This window comes from Sphaeramia orbicularis, chromosome 3 (assembly GCF_902148855.1).
Source record: "Sphaeramia orbicularis chromosome 3, fSphaOr1.1, whole genome shotgun sequence".
Lineage (NCBI taxonomy): Eukaryota > Metazoa > Chordata > Actinopteri > Kurtiformes > Apogonidae > Sphaeramia > Sphaeramia orbicularis.
The window spans coordinates 44,469,796-44,485,887 of record NC_043959.1 but is presented as its reverse complement, the minus strand read 5'-3'; the positions used below and the strand labels follow the sequence as shown (position 1 = coordinate 44,485,887).

The following is a 16,092-nucleotide window of genomic DNA, read 5'->3' as shown; positions in this document are numbered from 1 at the left end:
CCACTCCAGAAGCTCACCCCCTAACTTTTCTGCTCCTAAAAGTATCCTTAAAGAACATAAAAACAAAACTACCACTATGTCTACAAACTCCTCGAAGCAACAAAAACAAGCAACTTGACCAAAAGTGATTTAAAAAGTGTTTTCTTTCTCAACTCCACTACATTTTAAAAGCAATTATTATATTTTCTTTATTTTCTACAGAGCAGAACTTTTACTTAGAGTGGGATATTTTCTTCTGTCTACCAATTGTTTTCACAATTGATCTATGTAATGCCTAATATTTTAAAGTAGGCACATGTATCTACAAGCTATGTCTATTTATTTTTTAGTAATTAATTAATTCATTAATAGATTTAATTTATTTTTATTCTCTTCTATTTCCGTTGGCTCAGTTAATATTTTTGTATATCACAGATTTGTTACTGCTTGTACTTAATTGATTTTCTATTGCTCACAGACTTCGTTATAATGTTCTTATTCCTGCTGTTGCCCCTTCTCGGATGGCCTTGGGGTTGGTTTGGACATGGGGGGGGAATGATATAAAAGGCAATGTATAATGAATGCACTGTAATTCCACTTCTCTGTATGTACTGTTACACAGCTCAAAAAAAGAAAAGAAAAAAAAAAGAGGGGAATATTTCTTTTTGATATTAACAGTTTTTCTTTTTAATAACTGTTTTATTTAAACACCAGTCGTGTTCCTGTTGTGGTTCAAGACCACTTTGGTAGTGTTTTATATATGATATGACAGTTCATTGGCTCTTTGTTGAATCCATTTACAGATACATGGGATTCCCATATACCATCCTCCCATACCAACCCACCAATATCTGTTCCCACCCCTTTTCTTGGTTTTTATCTCATTTCTTTTAGCCCTGTTTTATGTTCCTTTTTGCTCCTTCTTGTTTTTGTGTTGTTTTCATCTTATTGTTTTCGCTGTGGCTTGTCTTTTCTCAATGTTTTCTCCTAATTTTCATATTCTTTTTACTTTCGTCTAACTTTTGTGTAATTTTTGACTCAATTGTTGAAAACTGCAAACCAAGAATCCAAACTGAAATAAGTGTTTATTTTGCAAAGAAAAAGACTTTACCTTTCATGATTATTATATGCAGATGAAACCTTTTTATATATCACAGACCCCTTTTCACATATAAATTGAGGCCAGAAGCAAAACAATGTGAATGAACCTAAATGATTATTTAGGCAACCTTTTCTTGATCCATCCCTGTTGCAAACAGCCACCAGGGGATGGACAACATATTTAATCTTCACATTAGGGAATTGTCATTTTGTCTATCATGTTACAGGCAGAGTAAAGTTGTTTGTACCTGAGTATCGTATCTTGAATCCTCTCTTGTTGGTGGCATGATCTGTGGACCATCTCAGGTACAACTGGTTAGTCTTAGATGTGAAGTTCAGCTGGGATGAGTGGTTACCACTTAGAGCGACAAGTAAAGGGCTTTGTCCAGAGGATCCTGGAGAAAAAAAAAAGAACAACACATTAAAACCATCTGCAGAGTGTATTATACAGTATAATTTTATGATCTTGCATAAAAATATACACAGTATGCAGTTTTGTTTAGTGCTGTGTGTATCTGGGGGAAGCAACGACCATGACTGATATGAAATTGAACAAATTAAATTTAATATTTGTGGATCAGTAAGTGTACAAATTGATGTTCCTGAAATCTTGCAAATGAATATTATCTGAGAATGAGATGGAGCTGAACAATATGCTCCAGTCAGAAGCTGTTTCTGAGATATGCAGCACACAAGGGTGACAGAAACCCTAAGTTGCTAAGAAACTGTTCCCCAAATGTACTTGTTCTACATATAAGCAGAGAGCAGCATATGTTTTGGTTCTGTTTCAGTTTTATAGACAACAACCCTCCAGCTGTACAGGAATCTGGCAGTGAATGCAACATCAGGTGTGTTTTGTCCTGTTTAGAAAGTCAAACTGGTCAGCTATGAAGTTTTTCTTTTTAAGGATTTCTTATAATAATTCATTTCAGATTCTTTTCAAATAGTCTACCATAGATAAGCATTTACAGAACCTATTGACATTTTGTTTCTTTCAACAATGTTACCACAAATGAGCCACCCACTTAAAGCTGATGCCACTGCTGTCAGCAACATCAAACGCAGCTCGAGTCTGTTTCAAAACAGGCAAGATAAACACAAACAGACAGAGCTGAGCCGGATACACAACAGTTGGATATATCCTTATCCCTGCTTGTGAATTCCAATAAAAATCATATTTTTTTAAAAAGATAGCACCGTTTGATTTAGGTTTTTCCAGCTTGATTTGATGTTTGTTGTTAAACAAATAAAACAGGCTTTCGCATTTTCAGAAATGACCCTGATCCTCCTGAAAATCTTGGCGAAACAACATGAGTTGCAACAGAAGTTTTCTCTTACAGAAAATATTATTATACTTTTAGAATAAAAAAAAAAGCTGTCAGTCCTAATGACAGTAGTTTCAGATATTCAAAATACTGACACAGACTTCTTCACATGAAACAAAGTAAGATTCATCAAAAAAAAAATCTGATCTTCGCACTTTCAGATTCAGCGTTACACAACCTACTTGGAACTCCTGGGGGGTGGAATCCCACGGTAAGTGCTACGCATCTTATTAACTGTTTTGCTCCTTTTTATAAACAAACATGAATTAAGTCCGCATGCAAATATGTGTGTATCCACATACAGTGGTTGTGTAAAAAATGCAAGTGGATGCTTTGTGTACCGTCAAAAATCTCCAGCTCATCAAACTGCTTCTCACTGTGGAACATCTCTACATAGATATTGATAGTGTAACCTAGAAAAGGAAAAACACTGTTTAGAAAAACATCCAGAAACATGAAGTAGGCAGTATACAGACACACACACACACACACACACACAACCATGCAAGGGCATATGCATACATCTTAAAATATTTATGCACAAAGGGCAGATGTACATACATATATTCAAATACTTACAAGCACCAGGCGTCATTTTGACAAATACCCACACTCCTATTCACAAATACACACTTGACACTCTCATACATCAACATACAATGCATTATGTTTACACACACTTTATACAAATATAAATGTACACACACATTATTACTTCTCTTTCACAAATTCGTAACTGTAAGAGTAAAAAGCAGTCCACCCACGTACGAACCCCCATGATGAAAAACACACCTGGAATCATACGAAGCAGCCAGGAACAGGTTTGGCTGTTGGGGTAGTTGCTAGGAAACCCCGGGCTTAATATCACTCCTGAAGATGAAGACCGTTCCTCATTGGCTGGACACTGGGCTGGAGGGTAATTACACAAAAAAGCCATTGAGATTTAATGGAACAGAAGAGTAGGAATGGAAAAAAAAAAGTTTCCATTTGTACACAGCAGCATTTTCTACAGTCTTTTGTAATTAGTGCCAAGAAACATTCTCAGTGTCCTCTAAATACAAAAAGACCTTGTTTTAGATGACTTTCTCCAACTGGTATATGTAGGTAGGCATCATGAGAGAATGTGTGTATTTGTTTAGGTAACAGGATTTCACACAGTAGTAGCTGAAACCAAAGTTTTTCAGTAGAGCACTTTGGTTACATGCTGCCTTACGTAAGTCTTCTTTTATTCAAGCTTTATAATAGAAAGGACTCTGTTTATTTCATGTTACGACAAAAGCTGCATCTCTTCACAGAACATTCTCGTAAGAGCATCTAAACTCAGTACTCTGTCATCTTACAGATACAACAGGAGCTTTTGCCACAACTTTTCAAAGTTAGGAAATGGAAAAAGTGAAGTGTTTCCTTCCTGGGTTTTTTTAGTTCAAAATGAAAATAAGATGCACTTGCCACAAACAGCTACTGCATTACTGAATAAACACATATTCATCAAGTGGCTAAAGAAATGAGGAACCAGCTAATACTTGGCAGATCACTTTATCTAAAATTTTCACAATTCTACAATGGTTTTAGGATGTTTTTATTGTACAGTTGCTTTGTCGGACGGTGTTCTCTTGCTAAATTTCCCAAAAATACGGTATATGTGAAAGCCACATGGCACTGACGTTGAGTGTGTTAATGCAGTTGTGTGTTAAGCCCTGGGCAGCAAAATTAGTACAACAGGAATCAAGTTATACTAAAACAAACAGACAAACAAAAAATAGGACCAATGGCCCTGCAGCTTACCGGTCAAATTAAAAGCTTTGGGAAATGTATTCAGATGCCATTTATTATCACTCAGTTATGTGTATTTATTATATTACAGAAATAGCCCATGTTTTGGTCATATTCTAATCAGATCTGTAAAAAATTCAAATTCCAACTTGATATCATTGATACTTACTGATTTATTGTATCAATCCACTTCCTATCTCTTATAATGGGAAAATTCTTCAAAGTGGCATCTGGATGAAATAATTTCAATACCTTGTGTTTACATCATCATACAGAAGCTGTATACCAAGTTTGAAGTCAATCAGAACTGTAGTTTCAGAGAAGAAGACGATTGAAATTTTTTCCCCATAAGAGCCCATGTTAAATTTTCCGTAAGTTCCCGGATCCAGAAGAAGATCCTGATCAGCATGTGGCCATTATGTTTTGGTCATCTCCCCGTCAGGGCTGGACTGTAGAAATGTCAACTTGATATCATTTATATTTACTGAGTTACTGCATCGATCCACTTCCTATCTCTTACAATGGGGAAATTTTTCAAAGTCGCACCAAATCCAGAATCAGATCTGGATCCAAATAATTTCACTAACTTTTGTTGACATCATCATAAAGAAGCTGTATACCAAGTTTGAAGTCAATCAGAATTGTAGTTTCGGAGAATGATTGAAAGTTTTGTAACGGACAACAGAGGACAGACGATGCTGCCGGACGACGCATGACGACAATAGCTTACGGCCTGTCGGCTGGTAAGCTAAAAAACAAAAAAAGTGTTTTCATACTGACTTTGTGTTGCTTACTTTCCTCTTTCCATTCTTTCCCAGCTGATGTACCCATTGCATACGTTTAATGTTATATTAGCACTATTAGCTTTGTGCTACGTGCCTTTATGAATAACGTGATGTTAAAATCTTGAATATTCCATGATTTTGAGCTAACATAAAGCAGAATAATGCTGCTGAATAGATAAAAAATACAGTAGCGGAAAAAAACTATTAGACCACCCTTGCTTTCTTCAATTCCTTGCTCATTTTAATGCCTGGTACAACCAAAGGCACATTTGTTTGGACAAATATAATGACAACAACAACAATAATAGCTTAAAAGAGTTTAATTTTAGAGCTGATATCTTGCCGTTTCCATGTTTTCTTGATAATAACCAAAATCACTTCAGTTCTTACATCAGTAGCTATGGCGTTGTACTGACAAAAACAGTGCTTTTAGGCATTCCATGTTTTCTTTTCTGTCTGTTTTAGTCACATGATACACACAGGAGTTAGTACTTGATTGCATAACCATTGTTTTTGATCATTTTGATGGTCTAATAATTTTTTCCACAACCGTGTTTTCATGTGATGTGTTATCTTCAAGAATTTATTTAACACCATTTACGATAACATTACTTGATTCCCTTTACTAAAAATCAATTAGGATCTTAAACCTTAAAAGCTGGTGCAAATAAGTTATACATGCTATTATGAAATATAAGGAGATGATGGATTACAACTGTCAAATATGTTATGTGCACCGAGTACTAAAGGGGGTTCTTTCAACTTTTTTGGTCAAAAAACATAGATTTATTTATAGATGTATCTTAACCTCACTAGCATGGTCTGTGAAAAACATGAGTACATCTATCTATCTATCTATCTATCTATCTATCTATCTATCTATCTATCTATCTATCTATCTATCTATCTATCTATCTATCTATCTATCTATCTATCTATCTATCTATCTATCTATCTATCTATCTATCTATCTATCTATCTATCTATCTTTTCTACCACACTGAAATACAGTAGTACAATATTTTACTGATTTATAGAAGTTAAACCGCACTTTGCACTGAGTAACAGCACAAATAGGGAACATAACTTGCAAATATAAGATTATTAATATATTATTTGGATTATTTGGTGAAAGAATCCATTAAATGATTCATTTTCACTTTTATGAAACAGAAAATATGTATTTCATGAATCATTTTGGGGCAGATTGAGTGTTACCTTACCTTGACAGGTGGGGGGAGGGGATTCAAAGAGCAAGTGGGAGTTGAGTTTACACATAAGCTCCGCCTTCCCAACCAGTGTGTATCCAGGTAAACAGCGATACTTCACAATATCACCTAAAACACATCAAATAATAAAACTCAATTAGCAAGTATTCCTGGGCTTCTCAGTTTGGACTAGTATTATCTGTGTAATTTCTAATGATTGTGTTGGCTGCATACGATCATAACCCTATAGAAATCTGCCATTTCTGTCATTTTGTAAAGCAAAACTTCCAACACAAATGATCTACCCTATTTCAACACAGAATACTTGACCTACAAATTGACTCTATTTAACTGAATTTCTGTGATATGCCACATATTGCTTCATCTGTGCATGTATTCACCCTATTATTTATCTGGGTTTATGAGGATGATTGTAATGGGAAATTAGTTTTGGGTGGAAGTTCAAGAACCTTATCTCATGTTATAAAAGCATGGGTATTCACTGAAAGAACAAACTTAAATCCTTGATCTGAAAATATGATTAGATGGATAATAAGCCTGACAGCTATAGTAAGGAACATCATTCAACAGATATTTATAAGCAGTGAGCCTTGACATCAGAACATAGCAATAATGTCAGTAAATCTGAGTAAAGCAGCCTTTGCATATCCCATGTGAATGCATGAAACATGAATTGTGAATTTCTAAATCACCAGAGGTTTACAGGTTATACAATAGGGCTAAAGTTATGTTTTGGAAAATGGCCAGTTTTAGTCGTTTGGCTTACTCTGACTGTTTATGATTCATTGCATCTGTGGTCAAAGCTGAGCTGGACTGGACTAAAGCCAGAAGGATGCGCGTCTGTTCAATGTAACCATGGACCGGTGGAATAACATCAATTACTCTGACCAGTTACTCATACGTTATAAGTTCAGGCATGTGATAGATCTGTTATCTCCACTCCATCTTAACGGTAGCAAGCAGAATGTTCCAAAAGGTTAACACTGATTCTGTCTAATTTTTTTCTACTAGAAAAATTACACAATCTTCCCGACTTAAATAAGCTGATCTACCCTCTGTCAGTGAGATGTAATGCTTCCTTCACTGTCCTGAGGGCATGCAGTGTGTATTTTTTTTTTTTTTTCCCCAATACTGGGCGTTGACAAGTTTAAGACTGATGAATAGAGCAAACAAGAACATTCAGCTTTCCCTGAGCTTGAGTAAAACCTGTATAATTGGTTCTTGAGTCTGCCTGACAACAAAACCAACCTGATCTCTGGAGTCTCTGCCAGCTCTTGTAAAAGTACAATACACACTATGCACTCAGATGTACGGAGCGTATGTACAATATGTTAATGTGATTACCACAAACTAGCTCCTATTGTCCTGCCTCTGTCACAGAAAAATGCTTTTGACGCTGTATACAGGATGTACGCCCGATGCTGCTGTTTTACCGTTTGTAAATTGTAATAATGTAGCATCATCCTATTCAATCAACATATAGGAGTAGCATTGGATTACCTTCTACATCATTGTTGTGTTTGATCGATGTAAGGGAGTGATGCTGTTATGGGATATGAATGCATGAATGAATGAATGAATGAATGAATGAAAACTTGGCAAAAATTAACCCTTTCATGCATAGTGGTCACTACAGTGGACAGTTTTTCTCCAGCTGTTCTCTTGTATATTCATGGGTTTTGTTGTTTTAGTTCCATATCAGCCAACACAATGGACACTTATGCATCATCCCATACACTGACATTCATACCATTTCTGTAACTTGACTGTTCTAGATAATCCTGATCTGCAGTAACATGTTTGAGCGCAAAAAAATAAATGCAAATTGTTATTAGATTGCAATTAACAGGATTTATTTATTGCATTTTTAAACAAAAAGTTGTTTTTTTTTTTGCATATTATTTCAATAAAGTAAGAAATAATTAGTATTAGAGTATGATAAAATGTGAGAAAACATCAAATTAGCAGCATTAAAATGTTTTTATTTAATAGTTTTCACACCGTATATCAGTAAATGCATGTTTCTTTGCCTTTAAAATTTAACACATGGTGTCCAGCTGAGTGGACATTTTTGTAACTCCATGAAAAATTGGTTGATGAAAAAAATTAAATTGCATTGTTTTCTGTTTTTTTCCATGCCTAAAGAGGAATAAAAACACTCAGGAAAAAAAATAAAAAATCTTGGTTAAGGTTCTCATAAATTGTGCATGAAAGGGTTAGACAAATCATGCAAAGACCAACTTTTTTTTTTTTCTTTAATTCAAGCTCAAAACACTATTTTTTCCTCAGAGAAATGATTATATACTCTGTCAGAAGCAACTAAGCTCTGCATACCACCAGAGAAATATATCTTTCTGATGTCAAAGGAAATGCCTGTGTTTTGTTCTTCTTTTTTCTTTTTTTTTCTTTTTTTTTTAATTACAGCTCTTGCTGATCTTAGAAGGTCACCAAACCTAAGAGCAAAATGGTTTGAGCAAATCACATACTCTAACACAAGCCTGAGAGAAAATGGAAAATTTGACAAGTGATCATTTATTCCAAAACTGATATTTTTCAAAAGAAAGAGGGATGGAGAAATATTTGTCACCTAACAAAAAACGCAGTATGTTATTAGCTCAGTTTAACACAGCTCATGTATAAATCGAAATAGAATACGAGAAGATGCTAAGGTCTAATGAAAAGTACATGATCTTATTTGTTTTTATATATCAGAAAGCTTGTATTTAACACCTGTGTGATACTGAATGACTTGTGTATAGAAGATGTTTAGCTTTCTGTAGAATTCACAAAATGTATTCAAACTTTTATGGGGCCATATGAAAGGCTTATGCAGTATTTGGTGTACTGTCCATTGGTAATATCTAGTGTATAATGAGGATTATTACCAATCTGGAAGTCTTCATCTTCGAAGATCATCTCTGAATTTTCCACAACAGGAGGTGGAGGGCATTTCTTCAGACGGTAGGCTGGAAAAAAGAGATTCATTCATGAGGTGCTTTCAGACTGTAAACAACAGTGTCTATGTATCTGAATATCTGTATTGAAGAGAGTCTGTGATAGCTTGATGGTAACAACTTCTTCACAGGTATTTGAAGTTGAATAACTGTGTTTGAACCACAAGATGACAACTAGTTTCTTTATTTTGCTGCAGTTCAGTTTACTGACATCTTCAACCAAGTACTCATTTTATTGGAGAAAGTGTTCATGTGGAGAATGGGACAGTGAATTGGGAAGGGGTGTTATTTAGAAAACAGGCCATTCTGCAGCAACTGTGTATGTGTGAATGAGCCCTGTGTGGTGTAGCTGAAAGTTTATGCAGGGTGCGATTTGTAAAAAAAAAAAAAAAAAACGGGGTGGGGTGGGGGTGGGGGTGGGGGGGCAGCAGTTACACTAGGTGTATGAAAACGGTCACAACTGCCTGTTATTTACATTGGCTGGTTGTTTCCCCAAAGGATGAAATTCATTGAGCAGAAGTAGGGATGTAAAAACCAGAGGGGGTGGGGGGGGGGGGGGGGGGGCTTGATCCCCTCCATCCCCCCCAACAAATCGCACCCTGGGTTTATACATTTATGTATGTTCCTTCTGTAAAATGCACCTAATCTCACTCTAACGAACAGCAGATGTTTGCTAAACACCATAAGCATCCTGTTAGAGCTTATTTGAATAAAAACAAATCTTTATAAAAAAAAACCAAAACTGTGTATGTGTGAATAGTACAATAGTAAAATGCCAATGTGGAGATGTGTGGTTTTCTATTAAGACATATTTTTGATTAAAGAGATTGATTTGTTTAAAATTATGTAGAGATCTATGTATTTGTGCAAGATAAACCCCTGAATCATCTAAAGAGAAACTGTAATCCAGTATGTTATATTTATGCAGTAAAATATGAATGAAAATATGCTGTAGGAGAGTTTAAGTATGTGTACCGTGGAAGTTGAGTATGAAGAACCCTCCAGTTGAAAAGTCTGAGTGAAAGGAGATCAGGACCTTTGGGCTGGTGCTGTAGGCTGACTCTAACGCTGTGTTACCGCTGAAGACTCCCAGCTGAGGACTGGATGTATCTGGGCCATCCCTATGAAAGACAAACACAACTTGAAGAAACTTGAAACTATGTATAATAAATTTTCTGCCATGTTGGCTCTCTAAGAGCTTTACAATGAATTTATTTCCCCTATTCACACACCTCAGTAAACACACACATTCACACTCCAGTGGAAATGTAGTTCAGGGTCTTCATTTCAACATGTGGTCACACGTTTATTTAAAAAAAAATCGTTTTTTAAGTTGCAAATCATTTCCTCTCACTTACAAGTAGGAAAACCCTGAGAATAACAGTTATGTTTATTACATGTTATCAAAGCCCTTAAATGTAGGGTTGTAAAATTTCTTTTGCACTGCATTGAGAGTACAAAAATACAGCAGTAGATTAATGTGTAATGTGGTGTAGTCGAATGATTGCAATAATAATAATAATAATAATAATAATAATAATAATAATAATAACAATAATAATAATAATAATTGCCACTATGTTGAAATAGTTTGACAGCAGCACTGAATTACATTTTGTTTTGAATTTGCTCTTTTAAGATAAGATAAGATATACTTTATTGTCCCTGTGGGGAAATTTTTCCTGGACTCTGTTCAGCTGCAGTTTACAGGTGACAAACTGGCAATCCTCATTTCACACTTAGATTAGATTAGATTAGATTAGATTAGACTTTATTAATCCCACAACAGGGAAATTCACTGCTCAAAGCAGCAACAGAATAAAGTGCGAAAGAAATATGGATGAATAAAGATCGTGTAAAAGGCACACAATAGAAATAACAGCAGTAATAAAACTGTATCAGCTATATACAGTACATACTACATTTACAGATTTGCTCCGAAAGGACTTGAACTAGTTGCTGGTTCAATTCCATGGCCAGCAGAGAAATTGTTAACTGATGTGCCCTTGAGCAAGGCACTTAACCCCAACACCCACCCCATCCCCCCACCCCCATTTGCTCCCCAGGCACCTGACATTGTTTTGTAACTTATTTGCCTACATTGCTGTTGTTTCTCTTGAATGTGTTGAACCTGAATGTGAGGAATGAAAGTATATTAACCAATGAAATTAAATTAAACTGACAAAATATGAAATGGTTTGTGTTGATATTGTTTACAGTGAAATCAAGTCAAAGTGAAAGTAAAATTGTTGCCCTCTTTTTCAAGGTGCATTTTCCGTACTGTGCCAACTATTTCTTCAGAAACCTCTTCAAAGCATGACTGCATTCCTTTATAAATTTTGTGCAAAATTTTGATGAAAAACACTCAAGGACCCAATTGGAAACAAACTGGTTGTTACTGTAACACTAATAAACGTCTCTGTTAAAACTCCTCAAAAAAGTCAAGACTTTGAATCAGTATGAACTTCCTTTTCACTGGTATTTGTAGGTTTGCTTTCACTGCCCAGATTTAATTACACAAAGAAAGGGAAATGAAAGCTGTCTTTGTTAATAAAATGAAACAGATATCTGGTAAGTCCACATGCTTTTCACTGGAAGGCTGGTAAAAGTACTTTAGTTTTTTCTTTGCTTTTCTTTTTTTTTTTTTTACCCATTTCAAACAAGTTCAGTGAACAAAGCCCTGGATTAAAGGCTTAACTTCACTCATTAAATATTGAATGTTGTTGAAAGGTTACATTTTCTAAAGTTACTAAATGCCCAGTTTTTGGTTTTTAATGAACATACCATTGGATTAAACAAGGGTTTTAAAATTTTAATTCACGAAGAGTGCCTGGGATCTCTTAGCTCCTCAATAATTCAAGGTCTTTTGAAGGTGTTGCAGCTCATTTGGAGAATCAAAATGTGCTATTTGGGTCCTTTACATCAAAACTGAGTTAGAATTTTGTGGCTCTACTTTCACTGAAAATAAAAATAAAATAGAGAAACCCTTATTTTGGGCTGTATAAAAACATATATACCATTACAGTCACATTTAGACAAGAGCCTTTCTTCAGAGGAGAGAGATTGCAGTCCAGTGAAAGACATTTAAAGGACAGCTATGGTGTTTATCTAGACTTTCATCCTGGTCAACAAATCCTAAGGAAAGACTAAGAGCAGCTATAAATCCTTCCTACTAACAGCATTGTTAGATGTATCTGAAACACAGTTGTGCTTGTTTGTCTGTGCCATAGGGGCCATTGTTGTCCAGAGGAAACTAAGCCTCCTCGTTGCATTGCGTGACATGTTCCAACAAAGCAAACCCTAAGTCTATAAACAACTTTGACTTTTTCAAATAGATACAAGTTCTGGCCGGTAAACTGCAGCCCATTCTGTCGTCTCCAGAGAGGCATTATCAGACTCTCATCTTTCACCTCTATGTCTGTTTTCCCATTCATTTTAATCAAACTTTCCTCCAACTTTATTCAAAATCCTGCTTGTTTATTGTCTATTCCTTCAATTAAATCATTCATTTCCTGCTTACAATAACATAAAATCAGACCCATTTGATTGTGTCAGATTTCATCGCCAAGGTTCACTATGAGTGAGTGCACAGCGTCATAAACTGCAGGCTGCTGGGGAGTTAGACGCGGAATAAAATGGTTCAGCAATATTAGACAAAGGGCCAAACACAACTGTTGCCAGACCACAAAGACAGTTTGGCGACAACCTCCGACATCTGGATGCAACTGCCTTCACATAAACCCCAGAGGTAGCACAGGGCAAAAACACACATCAGTAAGATATAAAAATGCTGTATAATGCACACGTCATAGTAAGACAAAAGACATCTATCACGAGAAAGCAGGACCAGGGTGAATCTGTTATGTCAGCAAAACTAAGAGCATGATTAATAAGCGTGAGAGTCAACTTCACATCATAAAAGCTATCACGTTGACTTTTTCAGCGGGACTAATGATTTTTTAAGAGTCAGCTGTAACTGGTGGCATTTCATGAATTCAGTGCTCAGCCTGAATGAAACCGATCATTTGTAAATTCTCAACACTGCACATCATTGTTAGTTATTTTTATCTTACATTCACTGCTCAGAGTTTGAAGCACTCCCTTTGCACCTTTTTTATACGCAGTAACATAAAGCCCTTAGCCTTTCAGCTTCCCATTGTAAATTTAATTTTCATCAGTAAAAAGCCTTACTGTTTGCATTCAGGATGAATTATTTTGGGAACAAACACGCTAATTTAACCATTAAAAAGTCCCATGTTAAATTAAATGCTCCCAATCAATTTCTTATTAACCCAGTTGCTCACCTAGGCCACATAGTGTCTCCTTCTGTCTTCCCAAGCTGAATTTGAAAAGACAAACCCGTAATTTAATGACTAAAGCAGTGGCTCCAACGCTTTTATGAGTTAAATTAGATGATACCAGCTCCACTGATTATGAACAGTTCATCACTGATGCACATAATTTCATATATTCCTTATTGCACAAATTCAGTCATTCAGTTTCAAGTCTTAAAAGGGCTTGTCCTCATAGTAAAACTAACCATTTTCATGCCATTCTAGAATATAAATAATAAAGAATTAACTCTCAGCATGATGTGCAACAGTCTGTCATATATGCAAAACTGACGTATAACACTCGACTACCTATTAATCTATTTTAATTCTCCATATAATGTGCCAAAACAAATCACCCAAAATCAATTTGCGATTGCAAAATGACCTGATACTGCACCTCTCCATTGCTATATCCAAGTCTCCGGTAGCGGGTGAGATTAAAAATGAACAGCCGCTCACTGTGAATGTATGACTTTCTCATTGCCTGAATTCAGCTGCTCATTCCCCAGAGCTTGACTCTTGAGCCTGAAAATTAAAGCTTGACCTCTCCCAAACACCAAATATGTCCTTTTCAAAACCAAACCAATAACAGAGCCAAAACCCTGCTTGATATTAAATTTATACCTCACAAATATACTTTTAATATTTATCAAAAGCAAACACAATGCAAAGCAAAGCTAATAAGTGTGAAATTTCTCTTGGACTGACCCAAACTTGTCAGGTTCAGTTTGAGTCCCGTTGGATTTGTGAACCCAGCTCCACCACTCCTTTCATTACATTTCCCACTCCCCACTGAATCTCATCATTACTGCCAGAGTTCCGAAGCCCTCTCTGGGTCTTCGTATGGCCAGGGTAGTGAGCTAGATTGAATTGGTCAGTGGTCCCATTGTAAATGCATTACTCTTACACTCCCTGTATTACAATCTTACCTCCACCCTGAATCCTATTATTGCTGCAGGAGAGTCTGCGTATGCATAGAACACACACCTATATATATCTGCAGTATGTATTTGTATGTATTAAAAGTCTATGTGAGTGTGTATTAAGCAAACCCCATATTGTACAAATCCATGCAATATGTCTGTATACACAACTTCTGGTAAGCCTCAGTAACAATAAAAGAGGATGATATACTTCTCCATTAGGGCCAGACTGTCTTTTTTTTAAACTAAGACATCCAAAGAATGAGCAAAAAGATCAATACCATGGAAAAGACCACCCCTACTAAAATATATCCAAAAGGATCACACTTTGAGAGGTGGAGTATGTGAGTAAGAGGGACAGAAGACATAAAATTTGATACAGCTTCATCATCTTTTCATTAGTGTGCAGGGAGGCGACAGGGTATGAGTACAGTCCAAACTTGCTCTTCGATGATGCAATCAGCACTGGGATAAAGGGCAACGCTGAAAAGAAGCTTATGCATTTGTGTGTGTGTATATATATATACTGTATGCATTTATGTGTGTGTGCAAGGACTTACAAGTGTGAGTGTACCCTGACTTACCAGACGGCAATGTAATCAGTGACAGGCTCTGTCTGCAGTAAGGTAAAGTTGATATAAACTCCGTGTCCATGGGGAACAGTGATGAGCCAGCTACAGTCTTGGGAGTTGGGATATTCGTTGGGGTACTGTGGTGAATAGATTGTTCCATTCTCAGCTGTGACATTATAGCCACACGGAGCTGCAAAAAGCAGATAATAAAGCCATTGTTGTCAATCATTTAGAAGTGTCTCCTAATGTATTAGACCTGCAAGGATAAAAAGACAGGGGCTGAGTGGTGAGAAGTAGAATGCGAGGGTTATTATTTAGGATGGCATTCAATAACAAATACTACGCAATAATCAATGGGGAATACTCAACGATTTATCAAATAGAGGATGTCATTATGCCATGTGCCTATTCATTTTGTGAGACAACATCACAGTTATAAAATAAATATATTCATCCGCTTGGAAATCTCTTGAAGTGGTTGTTGAGTATATGCCTTGAGTAAATAACTTCAGTACTCATTCCATTGTCTGGCCACAAGGGTCATTCCATCCCAAATCAACCAGATTTCAGAAAATGCCCCACGTGACCCCCTCAGAAAATTCTGAAAAAAATCACACTTGTTCACCTACCAGATAAACCAACACATCCACAATTTTAATGTCATATCTGCAATAGTTTAGGAGATACAGCCCTTTGAAAATTAATGTTTTTTTTTTTTTGTTTTTTTTTAATTTTGCAAATTTGCTTTTCAGCCAACTTTGAGGAGCTATATCTCCTTAGGTATTCAAGCCACACTGCTGAAACTTACTGTCTGGGGTGAAATCCCCCCGAAAAGACCATATTTTGCATCAAAATAATTGTAGGTGCCTTCATGTTTGGTCCATGAGGCCTTGAAATCAGGCGAAAAGGCTAATTCTTCAAAATGTCCTCTCTCCTCAGGCTTGCACTGTGCCATAATGGATGAATGTAGAGACCTAATGTTTTTTTTTGCATGGATTCTTATGGTCAAGATGCAACAATATACTGCAAAAAGACTACATTTCAATGAAAAGTGTTGCTGTGAGGCAATGAATAAAATGGGCCGAATTTCAATTTTTCACAAAAATACTCTTTATTT

At 36.0% G+C, this 16,092-nt stretch overlaps 1 protein-coding gene across 1 annotated transcript in view; it reads right to left on the bottom strand.

The window, feature by feature from the left end:
• LOC115411411 (CUB and sushi domain-containing protein 1-like) overlaps positions 1–16,092 on the bottom strand; it is a 692,182-nt gene that overhangs the window by 70,572 nt on the left and 605,518 nt on the right. The window contains exons 45-51 of the mRNA XM_030123526.1: positions 14,988–15,165; positions 10,122–10,267; positions 9,078–9,158; positions 6,187–6,300; positions 3,198–3,314; positions 2,747–2,818; positions 1,329–1,475 (exon numbers count right to left, since the gene is read on the bottom strand). Coding sequence (XP_029979386.1) covers positions 1,329–1,475; positions 2,747–2,818; positions 3,198–3,314; positions 6,187–6,300; positions 9,078–9,158; positions 10,122–10,267; positions 14,988–15,165 — 855 coding nt within the window. The remainder of the gene's footprint in view (positions 1–1,328; positions 1,476–2,746; positions 2,819–3,197; positions 3,315–6,186; positions 6,301–9,077; positions 9,159–10,121; positions 10,268–14,987; positions 15,166–16,092) is intronic.